Source organism: Corythoichthys intestinalis, chromosome 5 (assembly GCF_030265065.1).
Source record: "Corythoichthys intestinalis isolate RoL2023-P3 chromosome 5, ASM3026506v1, whole genome shotgun sequence".
Classification (NCBI taxonomy): Eukaryota; Metazoa; Chordata; class Actinopteri; order Syngnathiformes; family Syngnathidae; genus Corythoichthys; species Corythoichthys intestinalis.
The window spans coordinates 19,495,274-19,514,050 of record NC_080399.1 but is presented as its reverse complement, the minus strand read 5'-3'; the positions used below and the strand labels follow the sequence as shown (position 1 = coordinate 19,514,050).

General features: G+C 37.8%; 1 protein-coding gene and 2 non-coding genes across 3 annotated transcripts in view; 2 read left to right on the top strand and 1 right to left on the bottom strand.

Annotated features, from left to right (window-relative positions):
- appl2 (adaptor protein, phosphotyrosine interaction, PH domain and leucine zipper containing 2) overlaps window positions 1-18,164 on the top strand; it is a 35,802-nt gene extending 17,638 nt beyond the window's left edge. Inside the window, exons 16-22 of the mRNA XM_057836344.1 lie at window positions 1,913-2,068; window positions 2,232-2,284; window positions 2,391-2,565; window positions 5,435-5,471; window positions 5,547-5,714; window positions 8,744-8,791; window positions 14,559-18,164. Of these exons, the coding sequence (XP_057692327.1) occupies window positions 1,913-2,068; window positions 2,232-2,284; window positions 2,391-2,565; window positions 5,435-5,471; window positions 5,547-5,714; window positions 8,744-8,791; window positions 14,559-14,690 (769 nt within the window). The 3' untranslated portion in view covers window positions 14,691-18,164. The remainder of the gene's footprint in view (window positions 1-1,912; window positions 2,069-2,231; window positions 2,285-2,390; window positions 2,566-5,434; window positions 5,472-5,546; window positions 5,715-8,743; window positions 8,792-14,558) is intronic.
- On the bottom strand, window positions 12,364-12,435 carry trnag-ucc (transfer RNA glycine (anticodon UCC)). The gene has a single exon. It is a non-coding gene; the product is annotated as a tRNA-Gly (tRNA).
- trnag-ucc (transfer RNA glycine (anticodon UCC)) lies at window positions 12,723-12,794 on the top strand. The gene has a single exon. It is a non-coding gene; the product is annotated as a tRNA-Gly (tRNA).
- Window positions 18,165-18,777: the final 613 nt, after the last annotated feature.

The following is an 18,777-nucleotide window of genomic DNA, read 5'->3' as shown; positions in this document are numbered from 1 at the left end:
AGACAAGAGATGGATATATACATTCAACATACGGTACATAAGGACTGTAGTGGGCATTTCACTCTACTGTCATTTAAATCTGTCTATGCTGTCCTCACTCCGAAGCGTCTACTTTTTCCAAAGCTAGACAGCTTGTGAACGACGCCTTAATAATTAGACTTCTTCCTTTTTCATCTGATTTATTAATAAAATGGCCTCAAACCATTGTCCTCTTTAGACCGTCGTAAAACTACAAAATAAAAGTACACAAACATTGCATTAGCAACAACGTTAGCTTAGCACGCAATACAGGTTCACTAAACATAAACAAAAAGCGTCTCATACAAAAAATATAACATTACGCTTACTAACATAATATGTACATTCTTTACAACAACCATACTTATGGACAAATCTTGTCCAAGGATCATATAAGCACAACATTATCAGCCCGAGACGTCGTGGAGCCATAATGAAGAAAGAAAGAAGAAAATAATAAACCATGTCGCAAAGCGACCACAAGAGTTCGCTGTTGGACAGCGCAAAAAGCCTTGCTGTAAAATTTACCAAAAGGCAGAATACTTTCTGAGCGGGACATGTGCGTTAATTGCGTCGAATATTTTAACGTGATTAATTTAAAAAATGAATTACCGCGCGTTAACGCAATAATTTTGACAGCCCTAAATATAATATAATATAATAATAACACTATTAATTAAATAGATAATAACCAAATAACCTTGTCTGGGTTCTGCACAGAAAAAAGGCCAGGAAATAAATAACACTATTGAGAAAAAAAAAATCTAAATACTCTCTGGTATTGTTCAGGGGGCCGGACTAAATGTGGAGGTGGGCCGTATCCGGCCCGTGGGCCGTAGTTTGGGGACCCCTGCTATAAAGGGTTTTATGTGGGTCATTTAAAAGCATTAAAAGTCACTTAATGGATTTTGTCAAAATTCAGGCCTTAAAAAGCGTTAAACTAAATATTCGAGGCATTAAAATTATGTAAACTTGACTATTAAAGAAACCTTTTTTACATAGTTTATTATTTTAAATAATTTCAAAATGAAAATAAATCATTTTGATATCTGTTTTTCATTATCGGTTTTGGGCCAATATACATGTTGCCTTCTGCCTTCAAAGTGAATGTAGAAGCCTTCTGCTTTTGTTTATGGGCTGGTGACAGCCTAGCACAGCAATTATACTCATTGACTAGTAGCTCTCTCTAAACTAAGATGCTTGGAATTTTTTATGTGAGCATACCATTTGCATTCATTGTGCAAAAATTAAATGAACAATAAATGATTGAAAAATAATGAATTATAAATTCATGACATACCTCATTCACTGTAGTGAAGCTGTGTGTCTTTGTTATTATTTTGAGCCAGAAGCACTCTGTGAGCCATATATGATATAGCAGTGTCTTATTGGCACCTTGCACGTGCACTTGTTCCAAAAACTGATGTTTGCACTATTTTGATTCCAACAATAAATATAGTGGTGCAATATAGGCACTTTTTTGATAACTTCAGTTGAAGTTGTTCCCCTTTTTTTCACAGAATATTTATTGGAAAACCTAGAAGTTGTTACATTTATCATTATTAAAGTATCCAGTGGGGCATCACGATACACTTTAATATGTTAAGCCCACGACTGCGTATATTGGTATCGGATTTTTGGAGTTGGACAATATCAGGATATCGGTTATCGGTTAAATAGTCATTATCGGACAACTCTATTTAAAAAGTGTGTTTGTGAAACGATCTGCAGTTGGACATGGGGATTAAGTTTGTTTAACGTGGCATTGAAAGTGACACAAGCATTAAATTAGATTTGCTTGTACTTGTAGAAACCCTGCTATAATAATGGCATCCAATCCTATGTGCTATTTTTTTGCCCTGATAACCTCATCACCACCTTCGTTTCCCTACAGAGCCAAGCCAGGAGGCGTCTACTCCACCAGCGCTGCATCACAGAAGTCGGGAGCGGGTCCGGAGCCGGAAGACCTGATCGCCCCCGGGACGCCCATCCAGTTTGACATCGTGCTGCCGGCCTCAGAATTCCAAGACCAGAACCGGGTGGATGGGAGGTTAGCGCTCGCTCTTTTCGACAAACAAGCAGGAGGTTGACTAATTTCCTGAACACCCTGTACTGTTATTGACTTATTATGTCATTTCCCGGAGGCCAAGAAGCCTCCTAATGGGTCAGTGAAGGGCTGTAATTATTATGTTTTTCTCCTTGCTTCCTGGCAGGCGCACAAATCCGTTTGGCGAAACGGATGACGACTGCTCCCACGAAAGCGACGGTGAGCATTTTCCTGTTTTCATTCTCAATTAATTAGGGAGGTGTACGTTGTTTTTAGCTACTTCCTGTACACAACCCTGCCTGAGTGTTAATCTGGGGGTACGCAGACTCCCTCTTGCAGCAGGTTTTCGCAGTGCGCTTCCTGGGCTCCATGGCGGTGCGCTGCGGCGACAATCAAGAGGTGATCTATGAGGCCATGAGGCAGGTGCTGGCTGCTCGAGCCATTCACAACATCTTCAGGACCACCGAGTCGCACCTGATGGTGACTAGCAGTAGCCTCAGGTAATATCACAGTTCAAACGAGAGTGTTCAAACCGAGCTGATGTTGACTTGATGGTAAGTTTGATGTTAACATAAACACACGCTGCAAGATGCAACATGTATTAGCAAATGTACTATGATTCGCACAATCACATCAATTGGAGATGGCAATTTGACATTTTCTTGTCACAGGATTGGGAAAAGTACACTTGGCCAATTCATCCACCAGGTGGCGCGATTTGACTAAAATCACAAAGGATGAGAAATCCTAGAAGGCAATTTATAAATTCAGGCATGAAAATCACTCATTTTTCGGGGAAATTCGCCGTTTTGAAGTCAAAAAGCGTGACCTACGTGAATTGTGTAGATCCGAGGAGAACATTTTTAGGGGGGGGGGGGGGGTCGTAAGTCCATCTGACTAACTAATGACATTAGGCCTGAACGATATTGGAAAAAACTATTGCTGCGATTTTTTTTGGGTTTGCGATATATTGCGATATTATATTGCGATATTAAAAAAAATGTATATATATTTTTTTTAAGAAATTTTCACAAGATGACTTAAATAGCTGTTTGGAAAGCCTTTAGATGACTCACCATCACCACAGTGTACAGTCATCCCTTGTTTTTCGTGGTTAATGGGGACCAGAACCCGCCGCGATAGGTGAAAAACCGCGAAGTAGCCCCCCCCCCATTTAAAAAAAAAAAAATTCTGTGTGTGTTTTTTGTGCCCAATGTATTTATTCAGATTTAGCATTGGAAAGAGATACATATAAGAATGTCCATGTTTTTTTCTCACTTTCCCCCCCAAAGTGATTTTAAAAATTTATATAAATAAATGGTTTTTAAGCACTTCAAATTTCATAATTATGATAAGTTTTAAACATAACTGTCCAACCAAATCATTTTTTAAACAAGAATAAAGTACTGTAGCAGATAAATGCTTGGCTTTATTAAATGCTTCTGTTTATCTACTTTAGCTGTGACCGTTGAAGTGACATGTAGAAATTTCAAACTCCTCATGATCAATTCTGGCATTTAAATGTCTCCAACGTCCCCACAGTACACACATTCATTCCAGCGCGGCTTCCTTTCAACTGTTTAACAAGTTAAACGATGATTGACAGATGCCCGTGTGAAGTCTGCTTCTTTGGCCAGATCAAAGCCATTGTTGTGCCGCAGTGACTGAGAGGATCAAAAGGCTGGGAGAGGGAGGGTAGGAGGCTGTGCGCAGACCAGAAAGTGAGGCGTATGTGGATCAAAAAAAAGAAAAACTATCGCACGTGCTTGCGATGGGACTATCGCGCACACGCACATCGCGATGGCGATGTTTAAACGATATATCGTTCAGGCTTAAATGACATGTTTTATTGAAGTTGCTAAGCCTGTCTCGATATGCAATGAGTCCATTCATCGCAAGGTAAATAAAAATGAGGGCGGTAATTTTCAAGGCTGCATTTTATCACTGCGTGCGTGCATACATTTGTGCGTGCGTGTAGATGACATAGGAGACTCCAGCTGTTGTGTCCAGATGTTTATTGGTCATCAACACGCCGTAGAATTACAGTTCACACATACAAAATAAGGAAACACATCTATATTAAACACTGTAAACGTTAGCATAGCTACATTGACACTAAGGGAACAAAAGACGACCTACTTTAGCCTGCTATAAAACTTTGGCAGTCTTCTCCAAAACGCAAACTTGCGGTTTAAAGGTGACACTTCAAACATGAAAAATCGCTGGTGAAGAGCATTTGCAAACAAAAAAATGAAAGGAAAAAAAAATGTATTACTGACACCACAAGCAATGACGAAAAGTGCTTTTTGCGAAGTGTAAAGTTGTTAGCAGTTTAGCGAACGTCTTTCCGGTGAATATTTAAAAATAAAAGCATGTCACGTTCGTCATATAAATAATGATTTCTGGAGTTAATTCTGAAGTATGTGGGATTAATACTATAATATGTAAATACTATAATACTAAAGAATTCAGATTCTTCACTATGAATAGCTTTAAAATGACACCCTTTTTAAAAAAATATGACTGGCAATGAATATGATATTATTATAATAGTGTACTATTATATATATATATATATATATATATATATATATATATATATAGTAGTATTCTATAATAATAATGCTGCATTTTTTTTAAAAAGAATTGTTTTGAATAATGTTGGAAAGGAGAAGTCAGTGTTCTGAATCTGTTTACATTCCATTTTTTCGCACTAGTAGATGCTATCAGCTAAGCTTGCGCAATTAATCGTTTAAACATCTCCATCGAAATGTGCGCATGCGCAATAGTCATATCGCAGGACATGCAATTGTTTTTTTTTTTTTTTTTTCAACATTTCAACTTTTGTTTCACTTCATAAACGCAGCAAGCGTGCAGATCCTGTATTAAACTGCATTATAAATTTGGGCCGATGGCGCCATTTTTCAGAGCATCGGTATCGGGTGAAAAAGGATCGGGTTTTTTATTCAAAAACAACATACATTCATGTTTTTCTACTTCATGCTCGTACAGCGCCACAGCGTCTCACTCTCCCTCCTGCTAGGCAGAGCGACAAAACTGTTTTTCTTTGTCAACAGTGCAGCTATTCCAAATGGAGCTATTAAGTTATTTGGTGAAAATTTTCTCGTTTTAATATCGCAAACTCCTCAAAAATCGCAATGATCGTTTTTTTCCAATATCATAAAAAAAAGTAAAAAAATATTAGTCGACTAATCGTAGAAATAGTCGGCTAACTAATCGGGAGAAAATTAGTCTTAGTGAAAGCACAATCGAGGAGCAGCTGAATACTGTTAATTCTTGAAAGTCATCCCATGTTGCGTAACCTATTAAGTTAAAACCAGGCTAAAATGTTTCCGTATGTTTTGACAGGCTGATCGACCCTCAGACTCAAGTGACAAGAATAAGCGTAAGTCAGTTGTCAAGTTGGCACTTCCTTCGGTTTGCTTTAATGTGGGCTAATTGTCGCCTCTTTTCTTTCTAGTTCCAGCTTGGAGAGGTGTGTCAGTTTGCGGCCCATCAAGAAAACAGCAGGTTGATGGGCTTTGTGGTGGAGGGCCGCGACTGGAGCGGCGGTGGAGACAGTGAAGACCAAAATGGGGAGCCCTCCTTCAGCGCCTTCGTCTTTGAAAGCAATACTGAGGGAGAGAAGGTGCCGCTGGACTTACTGTATTTTTCGGACTAGAAGTCGCACCTGAGTATAAGTCGCACCAGCCATAAAAAAAAAACATATATAAGTCGCACCGGAGTTTAAGTCGCATTTTGGGGGGAAATTTGCTTGATAAAATACAACACATAGAACAGATATGTCATCTTCAAAGGCAATTTAAAACCGAAATAAAATAGAGAGCACCATGCTGAATAAAGTGTACAGCATGATAATGTTACATGATGCATGAACAACGAAATACGACCGTGGCCGGTATGTTAACGTGTTATAGCTATTAAGAGTTATTCAGATAACTATAGCATAAAGAACATGCTAATAAGTTTATCAAACCATCAGTGTCACTCCAAAACAACATGTGAAATGATATAATAATGCAGTAATCATTTCACACATAAGTCGCTCCAGAGTATAAATCGCTTTCCAAGCCAAACTATGAAAAAAACTGTGACTTAAAGTCCGAAAAATACTGTACTTTTTTTGAATGTCAATTGTGCTGATACTTTGCAAAGCAAAGTTCCCAACATGTAAAATTCATAATTTTTTTCCCCTGTCCACTTTTACCATATGCCACATTTCCTTCACACTTTGACTGGTTCACTCCGTTCCAACCACAATATGTTCCGAAAAATCATGTATTGAGGACTCCTTTTGTTTTTTTTGTTTTTCTTTTACAAAACAGCCCCATTCATGTCCAATATTCAAAATGCTACTTGTCCTGCAGTTTTTGACAAATCACACAAATTCAAATTCAAAACCTTGTTCTGTTCATTTAGACATAAAATTTATTTTTCCCGTTTTTCCACCATCAGGTCTTTCAACAGTTTTAATTTTGATATCTGCAGCAATGTGTTCGTCTCGGATCCAGACAGCTTAGCCTTAGGCAAGTTGCGCCTACTCTGTCTTCCGCTCGCTCTGCCTCTACTAGCTTCCGTCAACAACAGAAACGCATATAGTGACATCACAGGTGAGCAGTGTTGTCACAGATTACTTGAAAAAGTCATTACTGATTACACCTCAAAAAGTCCTTTAGTCACTTTACTGATTACTTCATTACCAAAGTAACTAAGTTGCTTTAAAAGTCATTTTTGAGTTACTTTTAATCAATTTTTCTCCCTTTGCCGCCTCAACATAAGAATGACAACAGAAAAATCTCATCGCATGTAATTGACTTTCCGATAATTGAATTAAAAGGGGTAGATAAGAATTGTTCACATAAGGCTTAATCTTCGAGCTAGCGGAGGTTTAATTAGTCGATGGAGTCAATTCAACCACCATTGAGTCGCGCTAGCTTAGCCACTCCGAAGTCTTGAAACTAACTCATAACTGACAAACTGCATGAAATTTGTTGAAATCAACTCCACCGACTAAATAAACCCCACTAACTCGAAGATTAAGCCTGATGTCAAAAATTCTGAATTTACGGGTTAGGGTGTAGTAATTAACAGCATCGTGTGTCAATGTAAAACAATGCAAATTTACTGCACAATAATCAGCAACACACAAATGAATTGCACAGTGCAATAAACACAAAGGTGGGGGCGGGCGTCAAAGCGCAAACAAAACATCGAAGTACGCTGTGTCTCACACATCTTAACACTTGACTCGAATGAACACCCACCTGGCCCACGCCTTTCTCAGTCCCACAACACGTAGCGCGTGTGACTCGAGACCAAAAACAGGAAGTAGCGGTGAGTGGTTACCATGGAAACATGCACCAGGAAATTTTCTAGTGTTTTTTTATTCAAAATGCTCTTTGTACATGACTACAATATTCTTCATTCTACATACATTACGAGGCAATAACAAAATAGTAACGCACAGACACTAAGGAAAGTAACTTTAATCAGATTACTGGTTTGGAAAAATGAAAGCGTTAGATCACTCGTTACTGAAAGAAAGTAATCAGATTAACAACACTGCAGTTGAGGATTTTTTGTTCCCAAATTTTGGCATAAAGTGTTTTCATTCACGCCGATCGGATTAACAATCTGCATACACCACCCCTCTCATTTGGAATAGAATCTTGATTAGTGCTGCAATGATTAATCGATTAACTCAAGTGATTCGATTAGGAAAAAAAGCTTCGAATCAAATTTTGCCGCTTCAAGGATTCGTTTAATTCGAGTAGCATTGTAATGGTTTGATTTGAAAGTGTTTGCATTTAGTTTTCTTCATTTGGGAGGATACACTACCCTCTAGTGGCAACAGCAAATATGATATAACTCATATTGACTGTTTGAACAATTTGTTAAGTGCATTGCAAAAAAAAAAAAAAAAAAAATGATGTATAGCATTTAAGCTAGCAGATTTTTGCAATGCAGGCTGGCCAATTGTTCTTTTTTTGTACTAATATCCTCATGTATTAATTTTTTAAACCGTTTGAGGCTAAGTTCAGGTATTTTAATTTTATTTTTAAATGAAAGTGCAATCCTGCATAGTTTGAACAAACACTTGGGAATTTTATTTTCTATTCACATTTAATGCTCTTTTGAAAGTGCAATCTTAGCTTTGTTTTAGATCTCCTAAAATGTATTCTGCTACACAATAAATTTTCCTAATCCGATTCCTCGATTATTCGAACTAACTAGTTGATAGATTAATCTAAAAATGATCTAAAACTAAAATAATCGATAGCTGCAGCCCGAATCGGATTAGAACATTCTGAATGGGGTGTATACATGAAGCATTTTTATTCCGGTTAGGTTTTTAAACAGAATAAAAGTGTCCATTTAAATGTAGACACTCAATTTGTTTAAATTGGAAGGACTGGCTTTGAATGCTCAATCTTTATGTGCCATTGACGGGGCTAGGCGTCCAGTCTATTTTGAATGGGAGGGGCGAATGAATGGATTGGATCCCCAGCACTTTCAATGTCAGCCAGTGAGTTAATGAGTTACCTAAAAATGCCCTAAATTTAGAAGGGAGTGACCCATGAATGCACAATTTCACCAAAAATTGCATTTACTAGTTCTCATAATAAACTACTAAGATGACATTTTTTCCCCACACAGATATGCTATACCATGAGTTTGGCCAAGGACATTACAGAAGCAAAGAAGGTGAGTTTTTAAGTTCTCGATCCTATTACATTGATATGACCGTGTTGGCCCGAATATAAGATGGTGTTTTTTGCATTGAAATAAGACTGAAAAAGAGGGGGTGGTCTTATATTCACGGTCTAGACATTATACTAGTGATGCACGATAATACATTTTTCAACCGATATCGATAACCGATCATTTCCTGGCCCTTCCACCCGATAACCGATAATGTCACGCTGATAATTCTATTCTAATATGTATGTAAAATTTTAAAGTATACAAAGATCAAATGTTACTGTGCAAAAATGTAATTTAGTGCTATTTTTTTCCACATCAAATGTGAACAAGTAGTAAATTCCAACATCTAAACAATGGCAATGACATTGTGTAATTGTAAGCTTTTGGCAACAATTACTTAGAGAGTAAACACCCAAGTTGCACAAAAATGCCTTTAAAAGTAAGCCATTCCTAACATATATCACATTACTACACTGCAAAAACACCTCCTTAAAACTAGCAGAATTGGACAAAACTGTTGATTGCGCACATTTGGAGGCTAAATCAAGTATATAATTATCGGATTGCATTATCGTTTGAATTTCGTTTTATCTGGATTATCTGTGTGACATCATAATTGCCATTATCGGCCGATAATTATCGGTGACCAATATTATCGTGCATCTCTACATTATACCCATTCACAACGCTAGATAGTGCCAGATATCATTGAAGCGATGGTCTGTCATGACAGATCTCAGCTACTCTCCCCGTTCACGACGCTAGATGGCGCCAGATATCATTGAAGGGGTGTTCTGTCATGACAGATCTCAGCTACTCTGAAGTTTAACCAGTTTGTATTTCCTTATTGCAATGTATTTCCTTATTCAGATTTTTTTCAAGACTACAGTTACAGTTAGACTTCACTTTGACGGTTAATGCAGTTATTGCAATTTTGTTGTTTTATCACAATAGATTGGTTTATTTACATTTCAAAAACCAGAAGCCATTCATTTACGAATGTGATTCCACTTTAGTTTACATATTTAAATGTTCAGATATTAAGATTTGAATGAGGCAAAATAACATGCTTTTTCTCTCAAATATATTGTTATAATCATTTGTTTCGGATGTACTATAATTAATTTCTGTATAAAAAATAATTTGGTGTTCAAAAAGTCTTTTTTCAAACTTGAGTCTTGAAAAATAATAATCAGGGCCGTCTTGTATTCGGGCCAATACGCCAGATAAGTAATGCGTTGGCTGGGAATCAAACCCAGGTCAGCTGCTTGGAAGGCAGTTATGCTCACCACTAGAGCTGGGAATCTTTGGGCACCTAACGATTCGATTACGATTACGATTCAGAGGCTCCGATTTGATTATAAAACGATTATTGATGCACCCCCCTCCTTTTTTTTCTACTCTTTTTTTTAAAAAAATGTTTTGTACATGAGTTCCAAAATTGTTCAAAAATACTCTCAGGCTAAACCACACTACTATTTCAGTATCAAGTTAACATATAGCAGTAAACAAATATACAAAAATAACATTAAATAAAAAACTCCAGTCCCCATTCTGTATCAGCAGCTTTAAACTACATTCAATTAATTTAATGTTGTGAATCAACCGTTAAATTTGTTAAAATTGCTCCCGTTATTCCATAATTTCCCTCTTGTCTACTTTCGACATGTGAAAGTTTTAAAACTATTTTAAAGATAGATTCAAGTCAATATTTTACCGATTTAGGAGTATTTTAAATAAAAAGTTAATTAGGTTTGCTTGGAAGGTTCGCTACAACATCCTTGCAGGGAAGTGTACTGCTTTAAGATGGCGGCCGTTTATCACGCCCTCATCTCGCTTTTTGTAGATGTGCTGCTAACACTACCAAATCTATATTGCATCTAGTCCTATATAAATAATATCTACTGTAACGTTGTAATGGATGTACTTTGAAGCAGCTTTTCGGCAGCAGTCAGGTATGTTGTTGTGTTTTTTTATCTCGTTGCATGAGTTGAGCTAGAGCCGTGAGTTGAGCATTGGCATTACCCGAGGGGCCGGGTAATGGGAAGCATGATGTTTAGCTACTCTCGCTCCGTTCCGTCTCGAAGACCGCGCGGCGCGCTGAGTGTTGTGTACTTCCGCTTTACTTCGCATATTTCAATAATCGGAATTTGGATGTTTGTGAATCGTTCTCCAATCTTCCACGGCCGAATCGCAAATAATCTAAGAATCGGAAATTTTGCACACCTCTACTCACCACTATACCACCAATGCGATAATGTAGTAAAAACAACAAAAAATGTTTGGGTTTTTTGGTTTTTGAGAAAGACCCAAACAATGGCATCTAAGTTCATGTCGATAAGCAATTTTGAGTTGCATGCTTAATTATGAGGTAAATTAAACTCATAAATCAAAGTAGCGAGCTATTTTTAATCATAACCCTCTGGTGCATCGTGGACAGTTACCGAAACATACCTTTCTCTTCAATGCATTGCTTTCTATGGTTTAACTGCATCTGAATCAAGACAACCTACCCCCTCGTGTCGACTTCAACAGGCATATCCTGTCAATACTTCTATGCGTAAAGAACTACATTGGTTAAAAAAGAAAAACAAATATGGTATACAGTAACATCTAGCGAAAGTTAACATCTGGTTGGAATGTGAAATATTTGTGTATAAAATACAGAAGTTTACAATTAACCATATGTCCAATGAAGTGGACATTATCATCCTCGGGTATGTTTTTGAACACAAGTCACATAATTGCGGGACTGTTTTTATGACTGTTTTGCTTATAAATTAGTATGTAATTGTTATATTCATAAGCAATTAATTTAGAGACTTCATTTTTTGTGCAGATTAGCTGTAGTTTGCATTACTATATGCAGTTTATCTTATTTTGTAGACTTCAAAAGCAGAAAAGAAGTTTAAGAAGCAGTTTACAGGAGTAGCCCAGGACAATTACATCCACCTCCAGTGATGATGACTGTAGTGACAACATTGATGATGAGTGGCTGCCAGACAACAACAAAGACATTGGTGCTTAGGTGTAGGATTCACAACTATAAGTTTAATTGGTTTTCTTATTCTGGCCTATACTTTGTCCCTATAGTGTTGAAAGTGTTGAACTTTCCCAAAAATTGTTGAAATGTTTATCAAAGCATATAAAGAAACCAGGGTTTCTTTTTTATTTTATCGTAAATTCACATTGTTTTAGATTTAGTGTGCAGGCACAAGGATTCCACTGGATTGGACATGTCTGTAAGTTCATGAAAAAAAAAAGTCGTATTTTTGAAAAATTACAAGACATTTTTAATGCCCTTAGAAGAAGGAAAACACTTCAGAAAACCTTGACCAAGGATTTCATAATTTATGCATCAGAGGATAAATCAGTCAGAAACTGTTTGAAAACAAGAAATCAATGATCAAAGATTTGAATTTTTTTTTTTTTATCCTAAAAGGTTCAAGGAATTTTCAATGACTGCCAATTATTTGAAAGCATGGCTAATGCAAGTTGTTCCCTTACCCCGAAAATAGGATTTCAGCATTTTTAAGAATGAAAATGACGAGACCAAAAAAAACAATGAACACTGCGTTGGCCGGGAATCGAACCCGGGTCAACTGCTTGGAAGGCAGCTATGCTCACCACTATACCACCAACGCTCTTTTGAGATCCAAGGAATGCAGGAAAATTGAGTGAATTTTTTGTCTTTTTTTTTTTAACAGTTATTCACGCAACCCTAATATGTTTGTGCAACCCTAAATATTGGTGCTTTGCACAGCTGTGACGATATTTTAATGAACGTCCGCTTGCTTTATTTTGTGTTGCCACGTCATGCTGAGACGTGCGTTAGTCCCTCATGCAGCCACATCTGGAAAGCATTCCGCTCAGACGGCCATGGAATGCTGCAGACTCAGCACTTCACAACAGTCTGCTTTTTTTTCTCGTTGCGTTGGTGGTATAGTGGTGAGCATAGCTGCCTTCCAAGCAGTTGACCCGGGTTCGATTCCCGGCCAACGCATATCATTTTTAGTTGTATTGAGTTCATTTTGCCTACACTTGTAGATTTTTCTTTTATCCCAGACAATACCTGAAGTAGATGATTTAAAGAGCATACGACAGGAGAAATTTTTTTTTAAATAGCATTATTATGTGAATTAGAATCCTATTTTGAGACGATTCGACTATATACAACAATTTAGCAAAGCGCAGATGATGAGAAATTACTCAGAATTTAATCTGCCGGTTAGCCACGCCTACCATTATAGGGCTCTAGCATCCCCAACAGGTGGATGACGTCAGCGGGACACTGGGCTCATTGGTTTTACTATTCAGCCCATTGAGGGGGAATTATTCAGAACGAGATTAACGCGATGAAGAGAGCCGCAAAATGTCATTGTTTCAGTCTCTCTACTCCAATATTTTTACAGGATATTCTTTTTATCCAAGTATTTTTCCCCAATAGCTAAATAAATGGCTTGAGAAGGACCAGTCAGCCCGTCGAGGGGGAACTATTCACAACAAGGAAAACGCGACGAAGAGAGCTGCAAAATGTCATTGTTTCTGTCTCTTTACTTCAATATTTTTACAGGATATTCTTTATATCCAAGTATTTTCCCCAATTGCTACATAAATGGCACGGTCATGACAAATAACAGTCTTGTGCTAAATGGAATATGAAATAATAAAAATGCACTTATTCAGGACGACATGGCAAAATTACTCCATAATGGTCAAAACTGTCGACTTCACCTTTACTGTCGCACCTCCCGAACGATATTTTATGACACCTAAATCGGATGTATGTAATTTCCCTTCCCCGGCTTCGGAGAATGTAAACAAACCAAGAGGCGTGACAGCTAGCCGACATGCTAACCCGAACTGAGTGATGTTTCAAAGTCTTCGAAGCGGAAAATCACACATAACTAGCCCGGATTATTTGACATGACGACTGGGTTGCCGATTGTCTTTGTGGATCGGCAAACTGCCCGGCGGAGAGAAATTTACAGCTCGTTCCCCGGAGGAGGGCGGCTGCAGTTGTTGTGCAGCTAATGTGCATGAGGAGAGCTTTTTACATGCCTATCAATGATCAAACGTAAGTAGTTCGTTATTTAAAGAAAGTTTGTAGTGTTTACTTTGTAATCGCTGTATTCGTATTTGACATAATACAAAACAAGATGTTTACGCACTTCCTCCTAAGTCCAACGGTCCTACAGTAGTAGGGCTTGTTTTGGCCAATATCCACGGTGAATGGGAACCTTTTGAAGCTCCAAAAAGGCACACACGCCTCTCCCTCATACAGCAAGATTGTTCTGCAGCCGTTTGGCTGCCGTGATGCGAAAAATAAACGTATTAATCCGCAAAATCAGCTGAATCCTTAGTCCTCATACACAACAGTACTGCTGTATAGTGAAGAGGACTCCTTCTCCCATACACGACCCAGCGCCCTCCTCCTCAATGCAAGACCGAAGCCGGAAATCACTCATTTTCATGGCGCGGGATTCAAAAAACTAAATAAATATAGCGATCGCTTCCACACACATCCAAGCAGTCCATATCATTCAGGAACATAAAATACCGCGTGTATTATGAAATAAACATGCTTTTTCGTGTCACATGCACTTTAACTACCTGACATGATTTGGCGAACCCTTCCGCTTTCGTCAGACTAGCTGGTTTTTTAGTCTTGAATTCAACAACGCAAATTTTCAATGGATCGATTAAATAGTGTTTTAATGACAATTATATTATAATTTTATCTTATGTTTGGCTTTTTTCTCATCAGGACCCGGTGGCTCTGGCGCAGCTCATGAAGAATATGCCGCTCACCAACGATGGCAAGTTCCTCCTGCTGGATGCAGAGAACAGTGACACAGCTGATGGAGACGGACCAGAGGATTTAGAGTCGGAGGCCTAGAACCGACAATGACCCGGGACTGCTGTCTCTCCAATGCTGGACCCTCATCATGGTACTTTCGAGGCGTCCCCTTCTCGATACAAGCGTGTTTTTTTCCTTGGGTTGGCATGAGTCGCATTTGTTGAAAGCTGAAATGGTTTGAAGTGAAATTTTTCTTAAACCTTTTCCACCAAAAATGATTTATACCTAAAATAATGCCTAAAATATACTGGACTGCAGTCACCCAAAAGTTTAAGCCACTTCAATGTTTGACTATAGCTATATATTCCAATTCAGGGTCTGCACACTCATCGAGTGCATTGGAGATCAGTTGTGCTTCAAAACTGTGCGAAGGCTTTCCTAGTACCCTCGCAGTCTCGGAATGAGCCCACATCTTTAGCAGTTTTGAGCCACGGCAGCACCGCTGACTGAGCTAACGGCTGCGTCCCAGAATGCTTTTCGTGCTGCTTCCACGGCTAAAAAAAAAAAATCATCTTAAACGGAAGCTTGTACTGATAAAGTCAAAATTTCACGTTTTTGACTAGTGTTGCACTGATACTGATACTGATACTAGTATAGGAAGGGGCCCCCATACAGCTCTAAAAACTAGTGATGGGCAAATGAAGCCTCATGAAGCTTTCCCGCTGGTTCCATAGGAAAATACCACTACTCACAAAACGGATCACCAACACAAACTAACAAAGTGTGAGCAACTCCATTACCGGACTTATACATTCATGAATAATGACAATCATTGGACCACTTTCTGATTAACTGAGGCTTCGAACAATGTCAGTGATGTCACTTGCCAGTAAATACTTTTGGCACAGTAAGATCTATCACTATTGTAAATGTAGACACCGGTATCGACAAGTACAGTGGTACCTCTTCTTACGAAACTAATTGGTTCTGGGAGTAGTTTCGTAACTTGAAAATTCTGTAAGTAGACACACGTTTTTCATGTAAATGCCCTAATCTGTTGTAAGACCCCCAAAATTCAGACATAAATCTATTATAATTAGGGCTGTCAAACGATTAAAATTTTTAATCGAGTTAATTACAGCTTAAAAATTAATTAGTCGTAATTATTCGCAATTAATCGCAATTCAAACCATCTATAAAATATGCCAAATTTTTCTGTAAATTATATATATATTCTGTAAAATAATTTGTTGGAATGGAAAGATAAGACACAAGATGGATATATACATTCAACATACGGTACATAAGGACTGTAGTGGGCATTTCACTCTACTGTCATTTAAATCTGTCTATGCTGTCCTCACTCCGAAGCGTCTACTTTTTCCAAAGCTAGACAGCTAGTGAACGACGCCTTAATAATCAGACTTCTTCCTTTTTCATCTGATTTATTAATAAAATGGCCTCAAACCACTGTCCTCTTTAGACCGTAGTGAAACTACAAAAAAAAGTACACAAGCATTGCATTAGCAACAACGTTAGCTAATCACGCTATACAGGTTCACTAAACATAAACAAAAAGCGTCTCATACAAAAAATATAACATTTCGCTTACTAACATAATATGTACATTCTTTACAACAGCCATACCTACGGACAAATCTTGTCCAAGGATCATATAAGCACAACATTACAACGTAGGCGTCAGCCCGAGACGTCGTGCAGCCATATTGAACTGGCAAGAAAGCAATAAACCATGTCGCAAAGCGACCACAAGAGTTCGCTGTTAGACAGCACAAAAAATACTTGCTGTAAAACTTACCAAAAGGCAGAATACTGTCTGAGCGGGACATGTGCGTTAATTGCGTCAAATATTTTAACGTGATTAATTTAAAAAATTAATTACCGCGCGTTAACGCGATAATTTTGACAGCCCTAATTATAATGCATAAACATGAAATCAGAGTTGTGCATAATGTAAAAAAACCAAAAATAGTCTATAGAATGTCAGAGCAGCTATAAGTATGTTAGGTTCAGTAAACTCTGGGAACTGCGAGTACCAGCCATACTGTATTTTTGCCTTTCGTATCCTGAAATTTCTTTTTCTTTCTTATTTTCCCGTTTAGGTGTGTCTTAACCTGAAAATGTAGAGATGTTCGTAAGTAGAGGTACCACTGTACGAAGAAATAATGCACTGATGCTGCAGAATATTCAAGATTTAGTTTCCAACTGCCGGTCGTTCTTCCAAAGATGGCCGCCAGTTACAAACAACGCTGAAGAAGGAAGAGTAGCGCTAGTTAAGTAAGTTATATAGAATAAGAGATTTTTTTAGCCTAGGAATGTTTTTTCATCCTGGTAAGTGTTGTTGAATGTGCTTATTTAGCAGTCATATTTTCGATGAATGGGCCTTTACTTTAGACTTGCAAACTTGTGTCCTATGCTAGCATGAGTGATTAGCACATTAGCTAAGCTAATGTACTGAATTGATGCCAATTTGAACAAACAATTTAAAAAAAAAAAAAAAAATTGGGGGGCCTTTGTGAGCATTTTCTGTCCAGTTTTAGAGGGGTTCATTCATTTATTGACACCCATACCAGGTAGGCACAAAGGATATTAAGCAGTGTATGCAGTGTATGACCGAGCTATGATAGCAATTTACACCGAACTGAGTGTGCAGTGATTTAGGAATAAAAGGGGAAAAAAATATTTAGTATGTTTTCCAAAAAAAAAACGTGGTATCAGTACAGTATCGGCAGATACCACACAGCCTTGGTAGAGGAATCTGGATAAGGAGTTAAATTACAGTATCAGTGCAACACTGTTCTTAACAGTAGGGTTTTGGTATTTGACCTTTGTTCATAAAAGTTTATAATAAACAACAGAAAATTTCCATTTTTTCACAACACAACCAGGAAATACAGGTTAGACCGTCCCATTTGGTTCCCCTGTAAATGACGTCATATAATTGGGACAATGCTTGTATGATAGAAGTAACACTGGAGGGAGCCGGCGTACCATGATGCATTCCTCACCGAGCCAATGATGAAGAAGAAAGAAGGAATCAACTGGATTTCATCACAAATACATTACATGAATGTCGCCAAACCCCCAAATTTCCTGCCATTGACCGCACTAGACGTCCAGTCCATCTGAACATGCTTCAAACCTACTTCAAAATGGATTGGACGTCTGCTACACATTTAAATTCACAGCAGAAGGATGATATTGGACACTGCATCATTGTCAATGGCAGAGAAAGGGTTAAAAGAAATTAGTTCTTCAAGGGTTTACGATGAAAACTAAAAAGGAAAAAAAAGGAACGTTTTTTTTTATTTGTAAAAATGTAACTTGTAACTGTTTCGTTGAAGGAAAAAAAACTTCTTTGCTTCTTGTAATATTACATGATCATAATATGATCATTTATACCTAAAGGAAAACACCACATTGTTCTTACAACATTACAACCATTGTATTTTTGTTCTTGTTCTCATAATATTCTACATATTTCAGCATATGAAATTTTGCTGACATTATTAATTTATTTCTCCTTTTCTGTATGCTAATTTACAGTAATTTCCCCACTATAAGCCACTCCTTTTCCCCTCGTTTTGAATCCTGCATCTCATAGTCCAGATCGGCTTATTTGTTGATTTATTTGGGTTGATAGGTTTCACTTTCTTTGACAGTGGCATCATAAGACTGTCATAATTATGACATAACACTATCATGGGGACTAATGACATTATGAATTATGTCACTAACTCCATGTATGTCCAGCTCGGATCTTTACATCCATTCAAAAGTGAGATAATTCGCCTGATAACACTAAATGACATCTGTCATAAGCATTCATTAATACTCATGGCAGTGTCATGTCATAATTATGATGGTCTTATGACAGTCTTATGGCACTACTGTCAAATAAAGTGTTACCAAATACCATAACTAATAATTAATTAAACAAGTGGAAAAGTAACTGAAGAAATAATTGGTATAGAACATGAATTTTGATTATTATTTACATCTGTAGCGCTGCAATGCATGTTAGGAGGCATGTTGGAAGACAACAGTGTTGAGAGCAGGTGGCAGCAGAGGTTGACTGTCTTCCCCAAGGAAGCAGTGATGGCCAAATGAAGCTTCTTCAAGCAATGATGGTGGTTCATTTGATCTTATGATAACGCTGTCAAAT